We start from the raw sequence: 22,079 nt of genomic DNA on the forward strand, positions 1-22,079 counted from the left end.
TATATTTTAGCAGACAAACTCCTGCTGTAGACGATCACAAATACCTGCGAATCATAGTTAAACTTTAATTTGAGTCTTAAACTTTAAAAAGTATGTAATTACATTTATTCTGGCTGACTTTATATAGAAACAAAACGACATGTCCACACATTTCCCATATTCATTATTACATTACAACATGGTCTGAATGGTTTAAACCTGTTACAGTCTTTATGAAACAAAAATTTTAAAGGTTTTCAAGAGATTGAGCAGAGATGACTCAATTTTTTGCAAGCATACTGTCTTGTTTCTGAAATTATACACAATACATACAACATTTAAATGTCCTTTATAGATGAGGTTGTATTAATCAGTTCTGTGAGCACCGAGATGATTTTCTCCACCATCGTTGGTATGTCTGGTTTTTTTTAAATATCTGTAATGGTTTTTTTTAATGTTGCTTTTACTATCCAGCCAGGAAGTACTGATGAGTTACAGGTCTGTTTACTAATGTACAGTGTGCCAATTAAAAAAAGACTAATAAATAAATACATAAAAAAGGAAAAATGAGAAACTAATAGTAATAATAGTTACACTAATAATTAAGCTAGTTGTTTTTCTAGTTTTTAAACCAGCATCTATACAAAACAAAAGCTAAAGGCATAAAAAAAATATTAATGCGGTATTATGTTATATGTTATAAGTGCTTAATTCATCATTTATACATCACTCCTCCTCCTTAGTGCGTCATTTATAAATACAGGTGTGTTTATCCATCTGTTAATGTTACACCATGTACAGCTATCGCTGACACTACATCACTGCTAGTAAGAATCTTAATAGTAATCACAAAAACATGGTCATAATAATATCTGTATTATTAATGGAATACTAAGGAGGAGTAATGCTGTATAAATGATGACTTAAGCACTTACTGATGCCTTAATGATGCTTAATAGTGTAAAATTATTATAAAGTGCTACCAAATTATTTAAGACATACATTTCGTGATTTGCAGCCTCGTCCAGGATATTAAGTACCACAACTTTGTGATTGATTTTCGGGAAGTGGATTAACAGTCCACAATGCAGCTGTACAAAAAGCAGACTGTGATGAAGAAGTGAAACTACATAGTGCTGGAGCTTCCATACAGCGACTCCTTGAAGATGTTAAACCATGAGGAAAGAAAGCCCAGGTGGACTTTTTGGATCCATGGACACCTCCCCTTCTTAAAGCTATCATGCAATTATTCATGATGACTCACTTGAGCTACTGATGGAGTAACAAAACTCAACACAAAGGCATTTTTAAATATTAGTGGGCGGTGAAATCTTAAATGTGTGATTTCACACCAAAGGGCTAAACGAAGGGAGAAACCATGGCTCAAGAAAGTCTGGCCTCGTCTCCATTAACTTAATGATGTTCTGTGTGTATAGCACAAAGTATATATTTTAAAAGCTGCAGCTTGGGGCTTTTTCAGAGCTCAGGGGGATTTTGGTTCTTTGATCAAAGGTCTGTTTGAACTGATTAACAGGGAGTGTTCATTGGATCAAAGCGCTGCAAGGCAGGGTTACAAAAGCAGGAGAAGAAAAACGATGAACAAAGAGTTGAAAATGGTTCATGCTTAAGTCTGTGGTACTACAGCCCTCAAGTATGACTTTTTGAACATTTAAAACAAAGTCAAAGTTTGCTTAAAATTTAAAACAACGCTTCAACATGTGCTGTTTGACTAGGAATGACAGGTTTCGGGTGGAAAAACATGCCTTCAACAAGCTATGACACGTTTGCGTAATCCAGTTTCTTTAAAGTATTTCTATTAAATGACTTTTTTAAAGCCCTAATGCTCACATACACCAACAAACGGCTAAAGTTTGGGGCCTTAAAAACTCTTAAAACTGAGTCACTATCTGCTGCTTTTCCCCACTTTTCTGGATCATAAAACATGCCAACAAAGTAAACCGTGCATTATGTTCATTGAAAGAGTCTTACTTGAGTGTGGAAACAGTTTGTGTACACAGGCCAACAGAGGACATCTTTTGTGCTAAGAAACACATTTTCTCTCCTTTGCAGAGTCAAAAACGGGCAAACATCAGTGACGACGAAGCAGCTTTGCAAAACACTGTACTCGTCTGTCCTCCTGAAGCCTTTGTTAAGAGTCAATATTGGCATTTAAAAATGTTCTCCGAGTCTTTTCCCTGCTTCTCTTGTTTAACCCTGAATTATTAAACTGAACTAAGAAACATCTTATTAAATGACAGAGGCATTGCCACAGTGTTTTCAAGAACATTATTCATTTGAAACCCATTGACCGCGATCAATAATGCATCGGTTCATGTGGCGTTATCAACGAGCTGCTGTTAGAACGGGACCGTTCCAGATGGAGGGTTACAGACAAAGAAATATGTTGAATAATTCCAGCGCCGGCTGAAGTGCGAGCTGATGAGGACAGCTAAAGAATAATAAAGAGCGGAGAGTGATGAAGAGATCAACAACGCGCCCTGAAGGGAAAACATTGTCACCCCATTTCCTCAGTTTCAGGTAATTTTGAGTAAACAAAACCAGATGTTCAAACAGAATTGGTGCTCAGATGTGTTCGCCAATGAGATGCAAAATGATGCTGCTGTGTGTATGCTTGTGTTTTTAGCAGAGTGTGTATTTGTGCATGTGTCTGACTGAGACTGGTAACTTGCTTAGTGGTAACCAAAAAAACAAAACAAAGCATATGAACGAGAACAATTATTGAACTTAGAAAACAGAATAGATTTCTCCCTATTACCACATTTAATTGGGTGATTAGGGAAAGAACTGTCTTGAGTATTCATGTATTTTTGGGCTCATTACTGTAAAGTCTTTGAGTTTTAGGCTTCTGCACATTGAGTCTTGCTTAAAATGTAAGAGGGAAATTTTCACCTACCTTCATGATTTAGCTCAAAGAAGAAAAAGGAGGAAGGAGCAGACTTCCTTTAGTCATAACAGAATAGAATAAAAAAGAATCCTTAAAGAAATGTGGGCGTGATAAGTCATTCCCAAAAGACACCATTAAAATACATGTAACCAGGTTGCATGGCAACATTTGTCAGTTTGTTTTTGTCAGAATGAAAGAAGTAATGCCAATTTAGTTGTATTTTTGCAACTTAAAATATAATACATCCATTTACTTTAGAGTAGTCAATACTAAACTAAATGAGAAAATGCTTTTAATTGTCCCACTGATAGACATCTTTTACTAGTTTGGGTTAGTTGACCCAAGTTCAGCACAGCTGCAAATTAAGACATAATTTAGCTCAGTGTTTCCCAGCCACTGTGTTGCAGCACACAGGTGTGCCGTGAGAAATGATCATGTGTGCTGTGGAAGTTTATCTGGTTCCACCTGATTGGTACTCTAAGCGATCGGCGTGAGTAACAGGCAGAACAATTGCATTCTCTTCCAGTAGAGGGCAGTACAACTACCTGCTCTAGTTAAATGGGTTGCCAACTGTCAGTAAAACAGAAGAAAACGAAGAAGAAATGCAGCACATAATAGATAAATATTTAAAAAGAAAAATTTGTCAATCTGACCTGGGTCCTGGAGAAAATTTCGACCCAGATGAAGGCCCTAGCTAATTCCGCTATGCCTGGTGCGCAGGGAAAAATTATCAATATGTTTTTTGTGACATTTTTGTTTGGTGGTGTACAGTGTGATTTTTCTAATGTGAAATATGTGCCGTGGCTCCAAAAGGTTGGGAACACTGATTTAGACCACTGTAATAATGGTTATTAGATCTCATTCATCTACTTTCTTGATCACTTGTTGTAGGAAGCTATGGCGAATCTCTGCTGTCACAGGGTACAAGTGGTCCAACCTATGGCACTATGATGGACACAGGATGTGACAACCACTCACATTCACATTCACAGCCAACTCAGAATCACTAGATTAGGCTCCGCTTAGACAGACATAGAGATGAGTCACCATCTATCTACAAAGCGATGGTTTCCACCAATGGTTGGCGAGTGGTTGCTGGAGGTTGATGGCTGCCACCACATGAAACTGGCCCCAGAGAGGGTGCTACACCATAAATCCTCCTTGCCACTTTGTCTGCAACCAATCGACATTTACTCTCTAAGCTGTCATGAAACTTTTCACAGTCAATGCAGCAACCAGCCAGTGAGGAATCACAAGGAGAGTTTTGGTGCAGCATCTTCTGCTTATTTGAATGAAATTCACGCTAATGACTATCAGTAACCTCCAGTAGCTATTCCCCAGCTGGTTGCAGAATACATACAGTACTTTTCCCTAGTGACTGCCGATTACCTGTGGGTCACTGACTGGTCCATCTAAGCCTCTGTCACTGTGGCCTAACATGCATGTCTTTGGACTGCTGGAGGAAACAAGAGCATAAAGAGAAAGCTAACTCAGACCCAGGGGAAACATGCCAACTCCAGCACACAGACAGGCTGATTATCAGGGCTGAATCCCAAATCTTTGTCCTCCTAGATTAAGAGCAATCACTGTCATACAAAATGCTATTTCTGTCTCAAGTATAGATAGAACGACTTATGTATTCAAATTTCCTGAACTGCCCCATGTTCTGTATGACTCATGCTGCCCAGTAGTAACATAAAAGAAAAAGAAAAAAGCCAAAGCGGCTTTGCCACATTTGTGAAAATGGCAAACAAGCCAATAGTTTGACAAATATATATAAATATATATATTTAGATATTTTTACTCAAATGGCTGGGCTTTGATTGACTTGAGAGTTATTTTTTTTTTTAACTCTTTGATCATTTTTAAAGACACATAAAATAAAATGTATTCTTATATCTATGAAATGACTTTAGGAATACAAATAATTTGCCAGTGTCACAAAGGACATCATAAATAAAGCATATCAGTAATTTCAAGTTCAATTTAGTGTTCAAACTGTCTGGAAACACCATCGTAAAAAATGACAACCCCAAATATAAGCAATGTAAATGAATTTCACAACAGTTTTCAACATGGCGTGGGTGCCTTTTATATAAAACGGATTTCAAGCTCATGTTCAATCGATTTTATGGGAATGAGGCATGAATCCCCGACTCCACTGCTTGACTTTAGAGGCTCATTGTTTGGTGGTTTTGCTTTAGGTGGCCACTCAATTGACTTGGTTTTTGAGAAAATGCAGTGTGACACACTGTTTTTCTGTCCATGCTTGACCCCCTACTGGACATTTCCCACATGGTGACAGGGTGGCAAAGACTACATGACACGGGTCACTAAATATAGCAAGGATGGCTGTCGCTAAGGAGGCGCTAAGAAGTAAACAAGAGAGAAATGGTGGACCTCTTTCTCAGGTGAGGTTATTCTCTGTTTTCTTCCTTGCTGCTCTTTTCCTCCTCCCAACCATCAGGACTCCGCAGGGATGCCAATATATAGACCAGCAGTTGCTAATGTCTCTAGCCAAGCTCCCAGTCCTTCAGGTCTTAATAAATTGAACCCATCACATATTGTGATTTATAGTTGCTAATTTTTAGTTGCTTTCCGTCAGTGGATCAAGCTCGCAGGCTGGGGAAACTGCACTCTTGTAAAAACCCATAATGAATGTTCACTGTGCTATTGTGGAAGCACCTGTTTACAGGGTGTGTTCACCCAACGTTAATAGCAATTAAACATATTTGTGGATTTACTCAGATTTTTTGCTTTTATTTTTTAGCAATAAAACAATAATGAGGCAAATAGATTTTTAGGTTTATTTGAAAGCATTTCTCCCAGACAGTTTTTAAAGATTACTACTCTTTTACTCTGTAAAACTCAGAATCTCTACTGCCAGTGCATTCCATTAGAACCATAACACCAAAGAAATAATTGTTTAAAAAATGACGATGACCTTCCTTCCTTTCATTTTCCTTTCATCGGGCTAAGAAGGATATTCTAGATCTTCTCCTCAGCAACATTTTCCTAGAGCCTCTCCTGGGGAATCCTGAGACACTCCCAGGGAGGATGATATAGTCCCTTCAGTGCATTCTGGGTCTACCCTGGAATCTCCTCCCAGCTGGGCGTGCCTGAAACCTGGAAAAGGCACCTATGTGGGATCCTAATCACATGTCCAAACTGCCTCAGCTAGTGCCTTTTGGTACACTGTCTTCACTGTGAACGGCTATCCAACAGATACATTTCAATTACCACCCAAAGCTCATGATGACTTATGATGGGGGGTTTTGAGTCCATTTCAAAGGACTGAAAAATTGGCCAATGTGACTGCTTTTGATGTTGCTCTTCTAATTATCTGTTATTGCATATGATTCGGATCTTTGTTCACTTGCCTGTAACAAATTTCAGTTGTATTATTTTCCTCTTATTTTGTTATATATTTGGTCTGGATCAGAGTCAATGATGGATGCACGGAGAGCCGGGTGGGTTGCTGGGTGTGGAGAGAAGTGGGGGGGACCTTGGGGGGGAAAGCTAATCTGAATGAGTAAAAGGTGAAATCTGGAGCAGGGTACCCAGGCCTGAGGAGCAGAGCTGATGAGGCAGAGGGCTGCAGATTGGGGAGGAACAGCATGGACGTTGAATGAGGTCTGGTGGAAGAGGGGGCGGATGACATCATAAACTCTCACTGTTCTACTTTCACAATGATTGATCTATTAAAACGTGCTTGTTATTTTGTTGTCGCCTCCTGTGGTTTAAAATGCAGCCACCGACTGGTTCAGTCTGGCTCACAGCAAGCTCTCTGTTTTTAATACTTCCTTTATATTAGCGTAACTAATAGGCCTGCCACACCTTATGTAAAATTCATTTTTAACGTTTTCATAATGTTCTTCATCTGCAATAATTGAATTATTCAGATGTGTTAGTTATTATATTGTTTGCTGTATCCTTTATTAGTGGATGCTAAAATAACTTTTACCTTTCTGAACTGTAATGAAATCATTTGTAAAACTAATAAAAGCCCTAAAACTTAATCTCACATATTTCTATTGTCAAATACTGTTTATAATAAAAATGGTCCAAGGAAAGTTAACAACTTAATTTCTTTAAGAAATGATTTCTTCTCTGTCTTTGCTTCTGTTCTTGCAGGGCGGGGTCAGAATGACCCCCCAGCAGTTTTGTAATGTTTGGGGCTCTGGTGTTAAAACATTAATCTAATTGAAACCTCTTAATTTCAGCTCAGTTCCCCTCTCCCTACCAACCTGATCTAGTGCAATCCCTGCATTACTGCTGGCCTGTACACACCAATCCACCTGACAACCTGACGTTCCGTTTTATCATCGCTTATGAACAAGATCCTGTTGAGCTTTTTAATTATAGCATTTCATTGACTGGAGTATCAAATTTCAGCTTAATTACTTATTACCTCTGTTGTACTGAGACAGAGGAACACACCGCACAGGCACTAAAACAAACCAGCAAATCCTCTTTGCAGGGCCTCATTTCATACTGTAGTTTGAATTGTTTTCGGTAAATCGAACCTTTAAGTGCGTGGAAGAAAAGCAAAGTTATCGGAGCATCCCGTACACGGTTCACCTCCATTTACCGGTCAAATCAATTAGGCTGTTCCTAAATGCATGCTAACGAATGCATTAAGCTGTATGCAATTTAGACTGCATTAAGCTTGCAAATCTCTTTGCAGCTCTACTTTATTTACCAAGTTTCATTTACGATAGAATCTGGCCACACAGAGTCCATTACTATCCCGTCAGACACCACAGGACCACGACTGGGTGGTGTTTTTACTCTTTTGAGGAGCCTGAGGTGTAATTGCTGCTCTCAGACAAGATCTCATCTCAAAGGTATTTTAATGCCAGCAGTCACAATCATCTACCTCATCTCTCCACGTAAACTAAATTGACGGCAGATGTAGTGAGACTAAGCAGATAATATCTTCATTCATTTAACTTTGGCCTATAAGGCAGAGGGTGCTTTAGTCACTGGGACAATGGTGTGTTTTATCTTCTGTCTGAGGATATGCTTTTAGAAGCTGCCTTTCATCAGGTAACTATGACTGATTAGTCAAAGGAAAATAGATCTTTTGTCCATAGTTAAGCAAGACAAATATCACCGTCTCTGTGTAGCTGGAGCAGGAGCAGAAATCAACAGCTGCAGCGGCAGTAGTTGGTTAGACAGACCCAGTGTGTTTAGGCCCAGGGCTGTTGACTTACCCCTGCTTGACTGCTTTGTTCTTGTTCACATCGATGGTGGTGATGGAATGCTTAGCGCCAGACTGCACCTCCCATTCAACCTTCCACTGGGGGCTCTTCGAGTTGGTTTGGAGCAGGTTTACCCCCTTTTTAGCTTTGACCCTGCAGGAAATGGCGAGAGAGAAAAAATAATGGAAGAGGTCAATTTTATTAAGGGGGATGATTTATGTGCAAGGTCAGAGGTGGATACCCTCTCTGTGCTACAGGCCTCCTCCCTGGATTGCGTCATGGCAAAAGCAATTCCACAGATGAATCAATAACAAAAATGAATGAAGATGACAGTGCAATGATACATGAGAGCAGAAAGGTAGGAGCACTTCAGGTCAGAGTGCTCACTTACACTCTCTGCAAAATCTGATCTACAAAGCTTTTTACTGAACCCACTGGATATTCATTTCGAATTAACACCTGAAAGCCACAAACTTCAGTTCACATGCTTTTTGAGAAAGTTCATACACACCATTGAGCTTTTACTGAACTGCATTTCACATTAAAACAAAATAATCCACCTTTAAAATTCCTAAAAACACAATGTTATGATTGAGTCTCATGTGCAATCTTCCTTCCTTAGCCCTTAGCTCTTCAGGGAGAACGCGCTTTATAGGTAGGTCAAGGTTACCAGCAGAACACGAGTCCTTGAGCTGATTTTTTATTTATTTATTTTGGCTTGTTTGTTGCTCCAGGACACTGCAGCAAGGAAGAATGTTTGAACCTGGAAACCACTCATACTCCCTGCTGCCTCTTAATATTTCAGGTATTCACATTAAAAAGGCCAGACCCTAAAGTGTACTGAGCTGAGTGTTGTGAACACTGCAGTGTTTTACTGCCCCCCTGTTAGGCTTTAAAATGAATTCAGATATTTTTCACGACTATTTATAATATTTACACGTACATGTACAACAGTTCACTTGATAAATATTGTAGAACTTTACATAGTTCTGTAAATAAAACCATTCTCTCCCCCATCTCCAAAACTATTCTACATAATAACCCAAGGGCCAAAGAAGTAATAACAGTAAATGTAATGCACATACTGTATGTGTGCATCTTCCAAACATCTACATCCGCAAGCCTACTCATCCACACATACAGGCATGTACGCATGGCTGCACCAACCAATCTGCACGTGCATGCACTTCTATATACATTCATAACGCTGCATTGTCTGCAGAGATTTTACACACAGTGAACCAGATGTGCATACGGTATAGATGCATACAAAACAAGACTATGCAAATGCATAAAGCTGTAGCATGCTGCAGCTATACAAAAACATGCCCCAACATCTGCTCAAGGATAATGCGTGCCAGCCTGAGCAACTAAAAGTGGCAAAAGGAGAAAAAAAGGGATGAGAGACGAAATAGTTAATGCAGTAAACACATAAATAGCTACATAAATGGGTAGAACTCTTGAATTTCATGGTATAGTAAAGCTACAATAACATGCAACATTTTTTTCCCTTTCCTCCAATAAAATGTTGTGATTTGAAGTATACATAGGTGCTGCAGTATTTAAATTTAGTTCATAAATATTTGAAGTAATATGATTTCAGTTGCAGCAGCAGATTTATGCTTTAACCTGTTTAATGCTGAAAGATGATCCGTGATAAGAAAAAAAACAGTGAGTGGGTCTGTGTAGTCAGGATTGCTTTTAAATGACAACATGCTCTTTCAGGATGGTCCGTGGCCCTGGAGTTAGAGCAGTCTGCACACTAATTGGAAGGTATTTTGATGGTTTAATCTGCAGCTCCCCTGGTCTGCATGTCCAAGTGTCTTTAGGCAACAACGGGAACACAAAATTGCCCTGATGCATCCATTGGTGTGTTTTTTTCCCCAAGATTTGATCCTTGTTTTGGTTTAACTGATAGCCTTTCTTTTTTTTTGTAATCTTTCCATTTTTCTACTGTCTCATGTGTTTCCTTGTTTTTCTCTCCCTCTGTTTGCATGCCGTCCTGATTTCCTGTTCTTACTCACTTCTTTAAGTGCTTTCTCTTGTGGGACTCCTGTGGTTTCACTTCCTGTCTTTGTCTCCCCAAATTACAACTAATTTGTATAGCCTATGGTGTCACCTGTCTCAAATCAGGCCTGTATATAAGACAGGACAAAATGCAGCTGTACATCTGCACTTTAAGGTTAAAGGTCACTCTTTTGAGGATGCCAGTGTTCACATTTTGGACAGAAGACAGATGGTTTGAAAGAGGAGTGAAAGAGGCTGTCTATGTCCACTGTGAACATCTTTCAGCAAAGGGGATGGCTTACGATACCAACTGTCTGCACCTACAATCCACTTTTGAGATCCCTTCCCATGCTCCTCAACCCCCACTCACATCTTGCATCAGGTGACCTCAATAAATCACATTGGGTGGAGCAAGGTCTCACAGTGGTTCCACTCAAAACCACTGGTGATAATGACCCACGCTTTTTTCACACCTTAGCTCATGTGATGAGCCACATGATTAATAATAGAGGGTCAACGACTCTCTTAAGGTACAGCCCCCACCAGGACTCTCCACCATTTGGCTTTAAAACTGAAGAAGCCTCTTGGATGAGCGAAACATCTTTATGAAACTTAAAGAAGTCACTTTGTTTCTAAGCTCCTGAGACCTTTTTATAGTCATACTTTACCCATCAGTTGTTGAGAGCACCTGGTTTCTCGTGGTATTGGTAACTTTTTTGGACGACATTTTTATATTTTCTAGTGAGTTGTTACAAAATACCACTGTCTGATAGCAGACCTCTTTAAATTTACCAATATATTTCATGAAAGTGTTTACAGAGAGAATTTTTTAGTTGTTTTTTCTTTTTAAAGAAGCTTTTGTCTTCCCAGTTATTGTGATTTCTGGTTATTTGACCACAGAGCCATGCCCCAAATGATGTAACATGGAAAAAAGTCCAGAGCTCATTCTTAGACAAATACAGCCACTACAGATTATTGATCTGATGGTTTCATTTTCATGAAACACAAGACAGAAGTGAATTATTAATGCTTTTGGCTTTTGCTTCTGTGCTTTATGTCTTCTAGACTATTTATTACTATGTTAGTCTACTTTGAAAATGTGCCTGCAGATGCTCGGAAACTACTTTGTATTCTGTGAAAAAGAATAAATAACAATGATCTAATATTATTATGTAGTTTTAGGAGGTTGTCCCTCCGCTTTGGGCTATGTTAACGCCTATTGCTGCTCTCCTGTTAAAATAAAATTCTGGTGATCTTTATGATTGTTCCCATGTTTACAGAAACATAGCGTTGTTTTTCTCTTCCCATCATGACATCACTCGAGTTCCACTCTGACAAACATCGCTTTCCGGACTGACTCCATGAAAGCATTACCCAAATCATATTTTTCTCCCAAGTGTCTCATTTCCATTTGAAAGTTTGAGGCCCTGCAACATCTATCAGATCATTGCATCTATTTCTCTGACAGATAAAAATTCAGAAGTCCCGCTGAGGTATTTCCATTTGCTTCACCAACCTGCGTTCATTGCATCGACCACTCATCCATGATTTGTGAAAGCAACTGACTTCCAGCTGTAGTTGTTCCTCCCTCTTTAACCAGAATAGGCACAAAGCCAATAGAGAAAATGTCTTTCTTCTTATAGTATTAAACTAATTACAGTGATTATCTTTAATGGTTTTAAATACATAAAAGGTATTTAAATGTTTGAACTAACTTCATAAAATCCAACTGTGGGCCAATCTCAAAGCTCTTAGACTCCCATGTCAAAATCTCCAACTGCAGAGCACAAAGAAACATGTTTGCAGACTTGTACAAATAGTTCTGTTCATTATATCCAGTTTCCCGCTCATGATGACTGTGTGTGTTTGTTTTTTTAAAACTCTTTAAACTATATTGATGCTTCAAGTTATGCATGATTACAGGTTTTGACTGCTTTGACTAACGTGTCGGCACAGGCAGCCTTTGTCAGGAGCGATCTGCTAGGCATTCACTAAGGCCTTATTCACACACTTCCGACCTGTCAGTGACCATCTGGCAACCACCAGTCACAAGGGAAAATGTGTATTCCCAGCGACAGGCGGGTCACTGGGGGAAAATGGAGATCACTGACCAGTCTCTACGTCTGTGTAACGGGACTTTAGCAATTATTTTCCCAGCGGCTGCCGTTAACCTCCAGGAACCACTCACAACCGTATGGGGAATACTCCCTTTTCCCTCAAGAACAGTGGTTCCCAGGTGGTTGATGACCAGTCTCCCAGCTTGTATGACTGGGGCCTTATTGATCTCACATCATCCCCTTGACTGGTGATGGACAAAATGACTTTTAATGTCACCTGGTTTGTGGTCACATGTCTACAAAGACCCATGATGGGGTTGTATTGAATACCCTATAGTGATTGCATTGTTGGCTAGCAAGCTGCAGTGGTTGCCAGCAGTTTTAGAAAGATACAAACTACTGCCACCACTCTGCAAACACTGAAGCTTTTGTGATCTTACAAAGCTCTTACAAAATCTTTCATACGACCATTTTCTGGTTCGCATTCTCTGTGGTTAAGTTTGGTTTGACCGAGGTACAAAAAGGTAATAGGGTGAGGCTTTTTCCAGGACTTCTTAATTTGCAACACTTTGCCTGAGATCACCCTTGTTTGTACAATCCAGGCTCTGCTTCAAACTACAGACTGCATGTCCTTGTTTTTCACACGCACGCCTCCACAGAAGCCAAGGTCAGGCCTATCCAAAAACAGGGGCCTGGGAGCTGCTTTGGAAGGAAACGAACCACCAATTCAGGCATTCTGGCAGTTGTAGCATTTTGCTCCACTGAGAAACAGCGACATACACTATCCTCTTTCTCTGTTTGCACTTGTTGTATAGATCACCAGCTTTAAAAAATAACTGCATCTTTCCAATATGGCCAGGTTGGGTTCCCAGTCATGCAAATTTGCTTTAAATGAAGTGAAAAATTGTGAAAGAAAAGTGACTGTCAGGCCTCAAAATGTGGTCATTTGAAAGAATTTTGAGGACTTTCCCAACACCGTGTCTGTCATTATCACCAACGGACAATCACGCCCCCCCAGAACGTGGTTATATAGACACACCAAGTAAATAACAATATTTTTCAAATGAATAAATTAAACTGGACGTCCAGTTCATAAGCAGGATTGCAGCTACAGCACCACAAGGAACATCTTATATCTTCACCAGCATGAACTGCACACAGTGATCATTTCTTAATTACACTTTTAATTTTGTTTGTTTTTTACCTAAAAGATTGATGTCCCTGACATTAAAAAGGTGCCTGAACATCCATTTAAAATACAGGCATGATGTATGAAGTTTAAAGCAAATATCCTGAGCATGAATATTGTCCTTAAGCATGTAGCAGTGTCTGTGACAGACTAATTTTAAGGTCCACTTAAAAGCTTGCTCAGAGCTTTCAACTGTATTGGTTTTTATCAGCAAACAAGACTGACTGAGACGAGCCCGACTGAATGTGGCCTATTGCATGATCACCTATTATCACGCGGCATGGCTTTCTGCACTTCAGCAGGTCCAATAACTGATAACATCTAAGAGTGAAAGCTGGGAGAAAGCTAGTAAGTAGATCTTAAGTCAAGATTATATAAAGTATATATTTGAAAAATGTATCTTGAAAAAAATGATACTTTACTTTTTTTGTGTTGGCACTGTTTATTGTGAGTGACTGTGTGTGGGAAGGGTTGTATAAAGAATAATGATTCCCGAGCATGTGAGCCGCAATATTGACAAATGCTGTAATTACTGAACTACAAGAAAGCGCTGTATTAATTCTTGCATCAAAGATGGTGTATTTTACACTCTGTTTCAAAACAATGTTTCTTGCTATTGCAGCTCATATTTTGTTCTTTCATCAAATCTCACACATTAGAGAAAATACAGTAATTATCAGACACGGTGCGTCAAGGGGAGATGAAACAGAAATATGTAACGTTTAAGAAACCATCCTGATCGGGTGTGTTGCCTTTGATGTGAGCTGAAACGGGGGAACGTAATACCCTCTGACGCTCTCTAAACGAGGTGACCCAGTTGCTCCTTGATTAGCGGAGCTAGTAAAAATACTGATCATAAAGGACGATAATTACACATTATTGTACCGCAGAACCATTTCCAGTGCACTTCCTGGTAAGGACGCAACCCTGACGTGTAATATTCGTATTTGTATTCATGACCTACACTCACCAACAGCGTATAAAAGCCAGTACATATTAATCACCTTATGAGAAAGCCTGCATATTGTGCTGCATCGATGTTTTTCATCAGACAGTCCTTTTCACAGACTTTGCTTCATTTTTGCACCACAAATGAGAGGGGATGAAGCACTACCCACGGGAGCACCACATGAATCAGGCTCCCCGTGGAACGGTGTTAATGCTGATTAATGAAAGAGCATTACAAATGGAAAAGCTGCAAGGCAGTAACCGGCAATAACGCACGCCCAAATTCTCAGAATCTGCGTGAGCCCTGCTGCTGCTCCTACACAGGGAAAGTGGAGAGGCAGTGTGAGCCACTTCAGTTAAGACAGAGCTATTACTTACTCATTCCACACAGATGCCTTCTGCCATGGCAACACCTATTAGACTTCGAGTTGGCTGACGGACTGCTAAACAGGAGAGCTTTTGGTAAACACATTCCAAGCTGGATTTCTGAGCTGCCTGTAAGATCTCCTTGGAGTTATCAAATCTGACTTGTGTTCGGGGGTATAGTGAGCATATTGAAGACTGAAATGACCACAACACATAGATACCACAATAACTAAGCAGGGGCTTTGCAGTGTACTTTCACATAGTGTAGATATGTAACATTTATAGGACTGTAACCTAAGTACTAACGTAAGACATGACGGGAAAAAACATGATGTGGTGTGTTCTGAGATTTTGGACTACTTTTCCTCCAACAAGCCATCTTTCAGACTAAAGGAAAGAAAATGCCCAAGATATGCAGTTAATGTTTATTTCAATACAGTTCGCCAGTATTTGTAGTACATTTGCATATTTAAATGTACTACTGCTACTTTCGGTTGCTCCCTTGTCATGAGGTGTCGTTACGGCTCTGCATGTGTGATTTGGCAACTTTATGACAGATGCCCGTCCTGATACAACTCCGAAGGGAGTTTGTGTCTCCGGCTGGAATAATACCAGCAACATTTGTTGGCCAATCGGATGTGTTGACCACTATGGCACTGGAGACACCTGCATATGTGTAAAAATAAAAATGTATTTAACCTCCTGAGAGTTGAGCTCTTGTATGGGATGCATTTTTAATTTCTCCTAGCCATTTGGGATTAGCTGGACGCCTGATGTGGAGGTTAACACATTTGCCATGCACACAAAAGACCCCCGATTTGATTCCAGGAGGCGGCACAAACCGAGCCTCAGGCTGGGTGTACTGCTAGTGACAATCCCAGATAAACAGAGTACATTCGGGATTAGCTGGATCAAGAAAGTGGTACTTTTCTTTTATCTTTTTTTTTAAAACTATGTCCTCACATGAGGATTTATTTCACAGCATACCTAAATAAAATCACCATTGTTTAACAAAGTATAAAACACTTTATTGAGCATAAAGAAGTACAAAGTGCAGAAAAGCCCAAATGCGTTGTTCCAATATGAGAACACAGCGTTTAAATATTTTGTGGAATCTGAAAAGGCATTTTCAGACATTTTTTCTTCTCTAATTCATGTAGTGATTAAAAAAATGACTCTAATATGTCAAAAAACAGAAAGACAGAAGAATTTTGAATGTGGATTTAGCCGATATCAAGACATCTGTTTTGGTGATGTATGTAAATTAGCATGTATTTATAATTTGCATATTTTAACACAAAATTTCTATTATCATTCTGTTTCTGTAGATGTTCATGCATTCATCGGTATCTGTGTAGTTCATCTTGTTCATGATTAAAAGGCACTGCAAATACAAATTTATCCTCCTCATTATTTTGTACTTCTTTGCAGCTTGCTTTGCATTGCATCAATTGTGTGCTTAAGAGTTTTGGAGGCCCATGTCTTCATGACCCATTTATGACCCTCGCTGCAGAAATCATGTCAACTTCCTTACCACACACTGCAATTTATTCAGACTGGCTGATGTTAATAAATAAAATATGCAAACCAGGATTAAATCATAGTTCGCAAGTCTTTAATTTTTCTTTAATGGCCCTCTTAAAGAGTATTTATTGAAGACATTTGAACAAAATGTCCCCACGGGCAGAGAAGTCACAAAAGTGGAATTTCTTCTACAGCATAATGAGACGGATTGTAAGAAAAATGCATTTTTAGGCGCTCTTTAAATCTCTACAGTGACATCCAATTTTAATGGAGGAGCCTAGAGATCAGCCTACTTGAATCTGACTGTTCTTTGTAAAAAGGGTCATTCAGCACAAATCAGACAAAGGAAGTTGTGTGGCTACAGCAGGGATGTGCAAACATGATAAAAATCTTCCTATCGATGAGATATGGCACAAAAACATATACCAACACGTGTCATCGAGAGTTAATGTGCTTAAAAGGCTGCTGGTGTGTGGGTGTACATGGAAAACAACAGACTTCTGTGCTTTGAAATGCACAGTGAGACATATGCCTTAATGATAACACAGTACTGACTTGAAAGATGCCTACTTTTAATCGCTATAACAACCCACATGCTGAGCAATATGTTCAGTACCACATTTTTCCCCCTGTAGTATTGACCTACATACATTTCAAATCATCAGGATATGTAGTGACGGCGATTTTAAAGAATTGGATTAAATGTGGGACGGAATCAATTCATATTTTGCTACTCATTGTTTCCTTTGTTGTTTGATACCTAGCATAAAATAAGCAGCATTAGCATAGTGGCAGACTAAGCTAAGACTGTGACAAGAGCCTACAATATCCTACTGTAGCTTCGCAGCTGCTAGGTCTCATTGAACTCATGTTATGTTAAACAGCGACAATTTCATGCAGCAATAAAAGGTATAAATGTATAACTAAGGATCGCCATGTACAATATTAGCCAGAGCTAATCAGAGCAAAGGTTTGCCAGCTAGCATAATCTATGAGGTTGTCATATCCAAGTCAACTGTATTGGTCAGTATTCTCACATATAGGTAGATCTCTCAGTTACAGGTTACATAACAAACATACTTTATAGTGCTTAACAAACAACCCAGTGCAAGGTTTATGCCACAACTGCCCTAAAAACTGGTAATAAGGCATCTAATTATTTGATTAAGATTCTAAACTGCATTTTTTTAGCTACATTCTTGAACAGAAAAAAATGTTTTAGTGTTTGAGTATTATGCTTGATTAAAAGTGTGCTGAGTCAAATTTGGGCATAAAAATGTAAATTCAGTGTTTGTTTGCTTCAGTTTTTAACAAATTTATAAAATATTAGCATTTTCTTATCTTAATGACAGGTGATCTAATACATTTCTGTGCATTAGATCACATTTTCTTATATTTATTTGTGGATCTCCTGCAGAAAAACTTAAAGTTACATCGTAGTAATTATTATGCTGTAATACTATAAAAACTGTCAGAATGAGAACTTTCTGCACAGTCTGCTTTCCTCTCATTAAAACTTTAATTGCAATAGTTACATGTACTTGTGAGGATGCCAGTATTTGCCAAAAACACACGTTTTAGAACCAAAAAGCTTGTACACCTCGAGGTCACCTGACTATCGAGAAGCAAACCCCACACATGATGTAAGATCACCAAATATCTCCTTAGAATCACTAGACAACAACTTTATAAGTGATATTTCCTCTGTAAGGGAATTTTCCATCACAGGCTGCTCCAGGAGGGATTTACCTTTAACTTCCTAAAAATGTCAATAACCACTTGCAAATTTCTCTGGCACTGTAGAGCTTCCCTTACTATTCACCGCAACTCTCAAGTGACAATCATAGCTTCACTCTTGGAACACATGCAATAATCTTATCAATCATCTCAAACACTTTGATATCCATTGCTGTCTGTGTTCACTTGTAAACAGCTTTGAGATTTTCTCACATACAGCTGGAAAGCCAGACGGGAGTGTGAAACCTGCCAGGGACAGACTTTTTTAATGGGAGTCTTCAAAAATTAGAATATGAGAAACTGGGGAAATATCACCGAGCAGATACAAATTTGAAACCGCAGCTGCTTGTTCGCACATGCTGAGCTGATTCATTTCCTCCATGTGAAAATGAGTAATGCTGCAAGGTGATAAATATGACGTTTACTATGTATGGCATAGTTAACAACAGAGCATTCCTTGTTATTAACACCCCCAAATTTTCCTTAAACACAACAAACAAACCAAAATCCAGCAATAAGTGCTTGTTTTTCAGGTTACATCAGCAGTGCTTTGTTCCAGCTCGCTGTACTCTGCTCTCTAATTAACACAAAAAATAAAGCCACATTCTACAAGAAGAGACGAGTAAGCTAGATAACTACAGCAAAGATCCAACTAAAACATCTATCAGCGATTAAGTCCTCTCAGTCTTGTAACTTTTGTCATGACAGTAGCTCCAGTCATCATTTGAGCATTTGGAAATGCTGGCTGCAGTTGGAAAGAATAACACAGGGACATCAAATGTGAAATTTGTTCCTTCAAAAAATGACTATTTATAAAACAAATTATATTTATAGCTTCTTTTCCAAAGGGTCAGTTCTTTGAAACAGCTGGTTGCTCACACTTTTTTTTAAAGGTGCATTTGTTGTAGCGTGTTTTTAGCCACAGATTAACAAATTTCTGGAAGCTCAGACCGTTCTCACTCCCAAGGAGGTTGATGGGTCTGCGAAAGTCAACCTTCCGTGTTCCTATGCTACGCGCCGGGTTGTGGATGAAATCCAGTAGAACGATGGTCCTGGAATAACAGACGTTCCAGCCATGTATTCCAGCCCTAGCCCTATCCATAACCTTATCCCTAACCTTAACCACCACTTTAATGATGTTAGATAGTGTTTTCCAAAGCGATTTAAGTAAAATAAACGTACATGTGTAGATTCATTCCAAACGGTTTTCATGTTTCCTAATTTTTTCGATCTCGTAATATAAGGATGTGTTGGGTGCCCGGAAGCGTAATATACCGATGATTTGTCACCTAGCGTAAAATGTTACAGTTTGGGAGTGAGAACGTGTTGTGAATCTAATCTTATCTCTGACACTTGAAGTAGGAATCGAGCATTTTGATACTTCAACTGATAATCTTCAATAAATCCAACTGGCAAATGTCATTTAATGTCTGCAAGCTGCTTTGCAACACAACTCTGCCTCAGCTCCTTCTTGTCATGCTATGCTTGACTCCATTCATTTCACATTTGCCGTCTCCCTGCAAATATAAGTTCCTACAGACAGAAATAAAGCCTTCCTTTTACTATCGTGGTTCTGACTGTGATTTTTATTTCTTTTTTTGGAACAACATAAGCTCTGTACACTAATAGAATGAATAAACTGAAGATTTGGGTCACTTCTTAAATAAATAACATCACAAGTTATTCAAATCAAGAAATCTCACAATCCAAATGATAATATAAATCCATCATACCCAGCAGGTAGTCTACAATCACAACAAGATGGTAAAATCTTAAATCTGTTTTCTGCCCCTTGAAGTTATTATTTAACAGCAGATGTTACAGCTTGTGGCTTGCTGTGAGTGAAAACTGTCACAAGACCTTAGGGAGCAGAGAAGCAGAAAATTAAGTATATTGTGATACTTCATGCCTGAACACGGGCATAATCTGTTTCTTCATCACAGTCAAAGGCTGCCCAAACATGTGTAACAGACATGTGCACTGGGAGAGGACCCTTTTTCTCTACACTGGATTCAACACCAACTGGTTGCAGACCCATCCCCCGCACTATGGCTTTGAATGAAAGAGGTGCTCCTACTTCACCTCACAAGCCTAAACCACAAACTACAGCCATTTCTTTACAGTCTTAATCTTTCTATGTAAAAATATATGTCAAGAAGAACAACCAATGATGTGGTACGTAGTAACTTCTTTCATACAAGAGGACAGCAGGCCGGGGAAATGTTCTATTTAAAAATAAAATGTGAACTAAAGCGTAGGTGTGTTGTAAAGCAGTGTAAGCTGTGAGCATAGTTGGGAATTAAATCTTGTACAGCTCTTTTATTTTTGTATTGGCTTTGTAAATAGCGCTCCACTGATGAAACTTTTTTTTTGAATATCAAACATAAAAGCAGCGCCTTTTAAACCCGGCCTGTAACGCTTTCATCTTACCAAATTAAAAATCACTGCTGAAAAATGTCATGACTGATGATGACATATTACACCACATGGGTAGGGTTATTTAAAATTCCCTGTTCAGCTGAGACTTCATATGAATTGGAACTGAAAAGGAAACTTCATAACGCGTTGCTATGGTGCTCTCTTAAAGGATGAGTTTATTACAGTCTTGCTTTTGTAGTTTAATCATCATTCCTATTTGTAATAATAACACGGTTTACTGGAGTGTCACAGGGTAAATGAGGGATTGCCGAATTTCGCGTGCCCCGATGGACATCACTGTGGTGATGTCACAACTCAATGTTTTCTGTGTTTCAAACTCCCAGCTCTGGTTATTGAATTTCACCGGGGGCTGATACGATTCCCTGTCAAAATTATCAAATGGAACGACCAAGACCTTCCTCTCCGTCTGCCAGCTTCAGACAGATTGGACTCTGGTATTTGGCATTCGCAAGTGGCGTGTTATGCTGCCGAGTGGGACATAGTAAACAAACATTTGATCACCGATGGTGTGACAACAGCCCACGGAACGCTCGTGCCGCCACCATTGGTGAACGAAACCCCGTTGGATAGAGTCAGCCTTCGCGGCTGTCCCTTTAGCGATGCACAGATGAAGACAGAGAAGTAAATAAACAAGTAAATGTCAGCACTAGAATGTCTCGGAGGCATTAGCTGCACTCCCTGTTGCAGTAAAGCAGAAACGGGGCCTCTTCTCAACAGCTAAATTTGGCCACCATAGCCTTTTTCCCCCCCCACTCATCTGGAGGCAGAAGCTCCATTAGTTCCTCTGAGGGGGCACTTTACAGACAACTTTGCCACTTGTGCTACTGCATACACAACAAATTTCCATTCCATGAAGGTATGCATAATTCAAACTAAGTGCAGATTTTTTATCTGTCCTTGGCCTGTTGTGGCTGTGGTGCTTTTATGTGTCCAATGACATGTAATTCAATTACATACACAAACTTTCGACTTCAGCTTGTCATGTTTTTATAAAGCTAGAAAAAGCTTTCTTGCTGCTTTTCGAAACCTCATTGAGCCACTTTTGAGTCACAATTAAAAACACTATTGTATTACAGTTTAAAGTTCAACTGTATCAAAGCTTTTTCATTTGTCACTAACCATTCAGCCTTTACATAAAGCATTTTTTAAAAAGAATGAACAGGAAAGGATAAACTGCTGGTCTGTTCGCATTTCTTGGATATCAAATACTTTGTCGAAGCTGCTGGAATCTTGTCCACTGCCGTCGGTGCTGTGATGCACTGGGTTATGGCGATAATGAGACGGGTATAACTCACGTGCAGTGACATGCAGACAGTTGTAAATCACTGCTTGGCTTCACTTCCCTAAACACAGTAGCCAAGCATGATTTTTCAACATGCAGAATTATTGTTGGGAAGTTTTTTTTTTTTTTTTTTACAAAATTTAACTAAATAGTATCGTTTGTATAGTTTATAGTTAGTGTGTCATCGTAAACAGCAGGAAAAAGCAAGGAGCTAGTGCAAAGCAATGTGATTTTCTTTTTCTTTTTTGCTTTTCAGAAGATTACTGTTATCTCTTGCTGTCCAATATTGCTGTGGCCGGTGCATCAAAACCAGCACTAAAGGACACCTTGTGCATATCCACTGGCAGAGCGGCAATATTTGATGAGGTGGGAACGTATTGACTCTGCAGTGGCAAAGCAAACAAGAACTAGCTACCACCTAATTTTTTTTTGAGGCTACCAA

General features: G+C 39.2%; 1 protein-coding gene across 2 annotated transcripts in view; it reads right to left on the minus strand.

Annotated features, from left to right (window-relative positions):
* tmem132e (transmembrane protein 132E) overlaps positions 1–22,079 on the minus strand; it is a 431,641-nt gene that overhangs the window by 71,043 nt on the left and 338,519 nt on the right. For both annotated transcript variants that reach the window (XM_039618561.1, XM_039618560.1), the window contains exon 3: positions 8,101–8,241. In XM_039618561.1, coding sequence (XP_039474495.1) covers positions 8,101–8,241 — 141 coding nt within the window. The remainder of the gene's footprint in view (positions 1–8,100; positions 8,242–22,079) is intronic.

The sequence above is a fragment of the Oreochromis aureus genome, linkage group 10, assembly GCF_013358895.1.
Source record: "Oreochromis aureus strain Israel breed Guangdong linkage group 10, ZZ_aureus, whole genome shotgun sequence".
In the NCBI taxonomy this organism is placed as follows: Eukaryota; Metazoa; Chordata; class Actinopteri; order Cichliformes; family Cichlidae; genus Oreochromis; species Oreochromis aureus.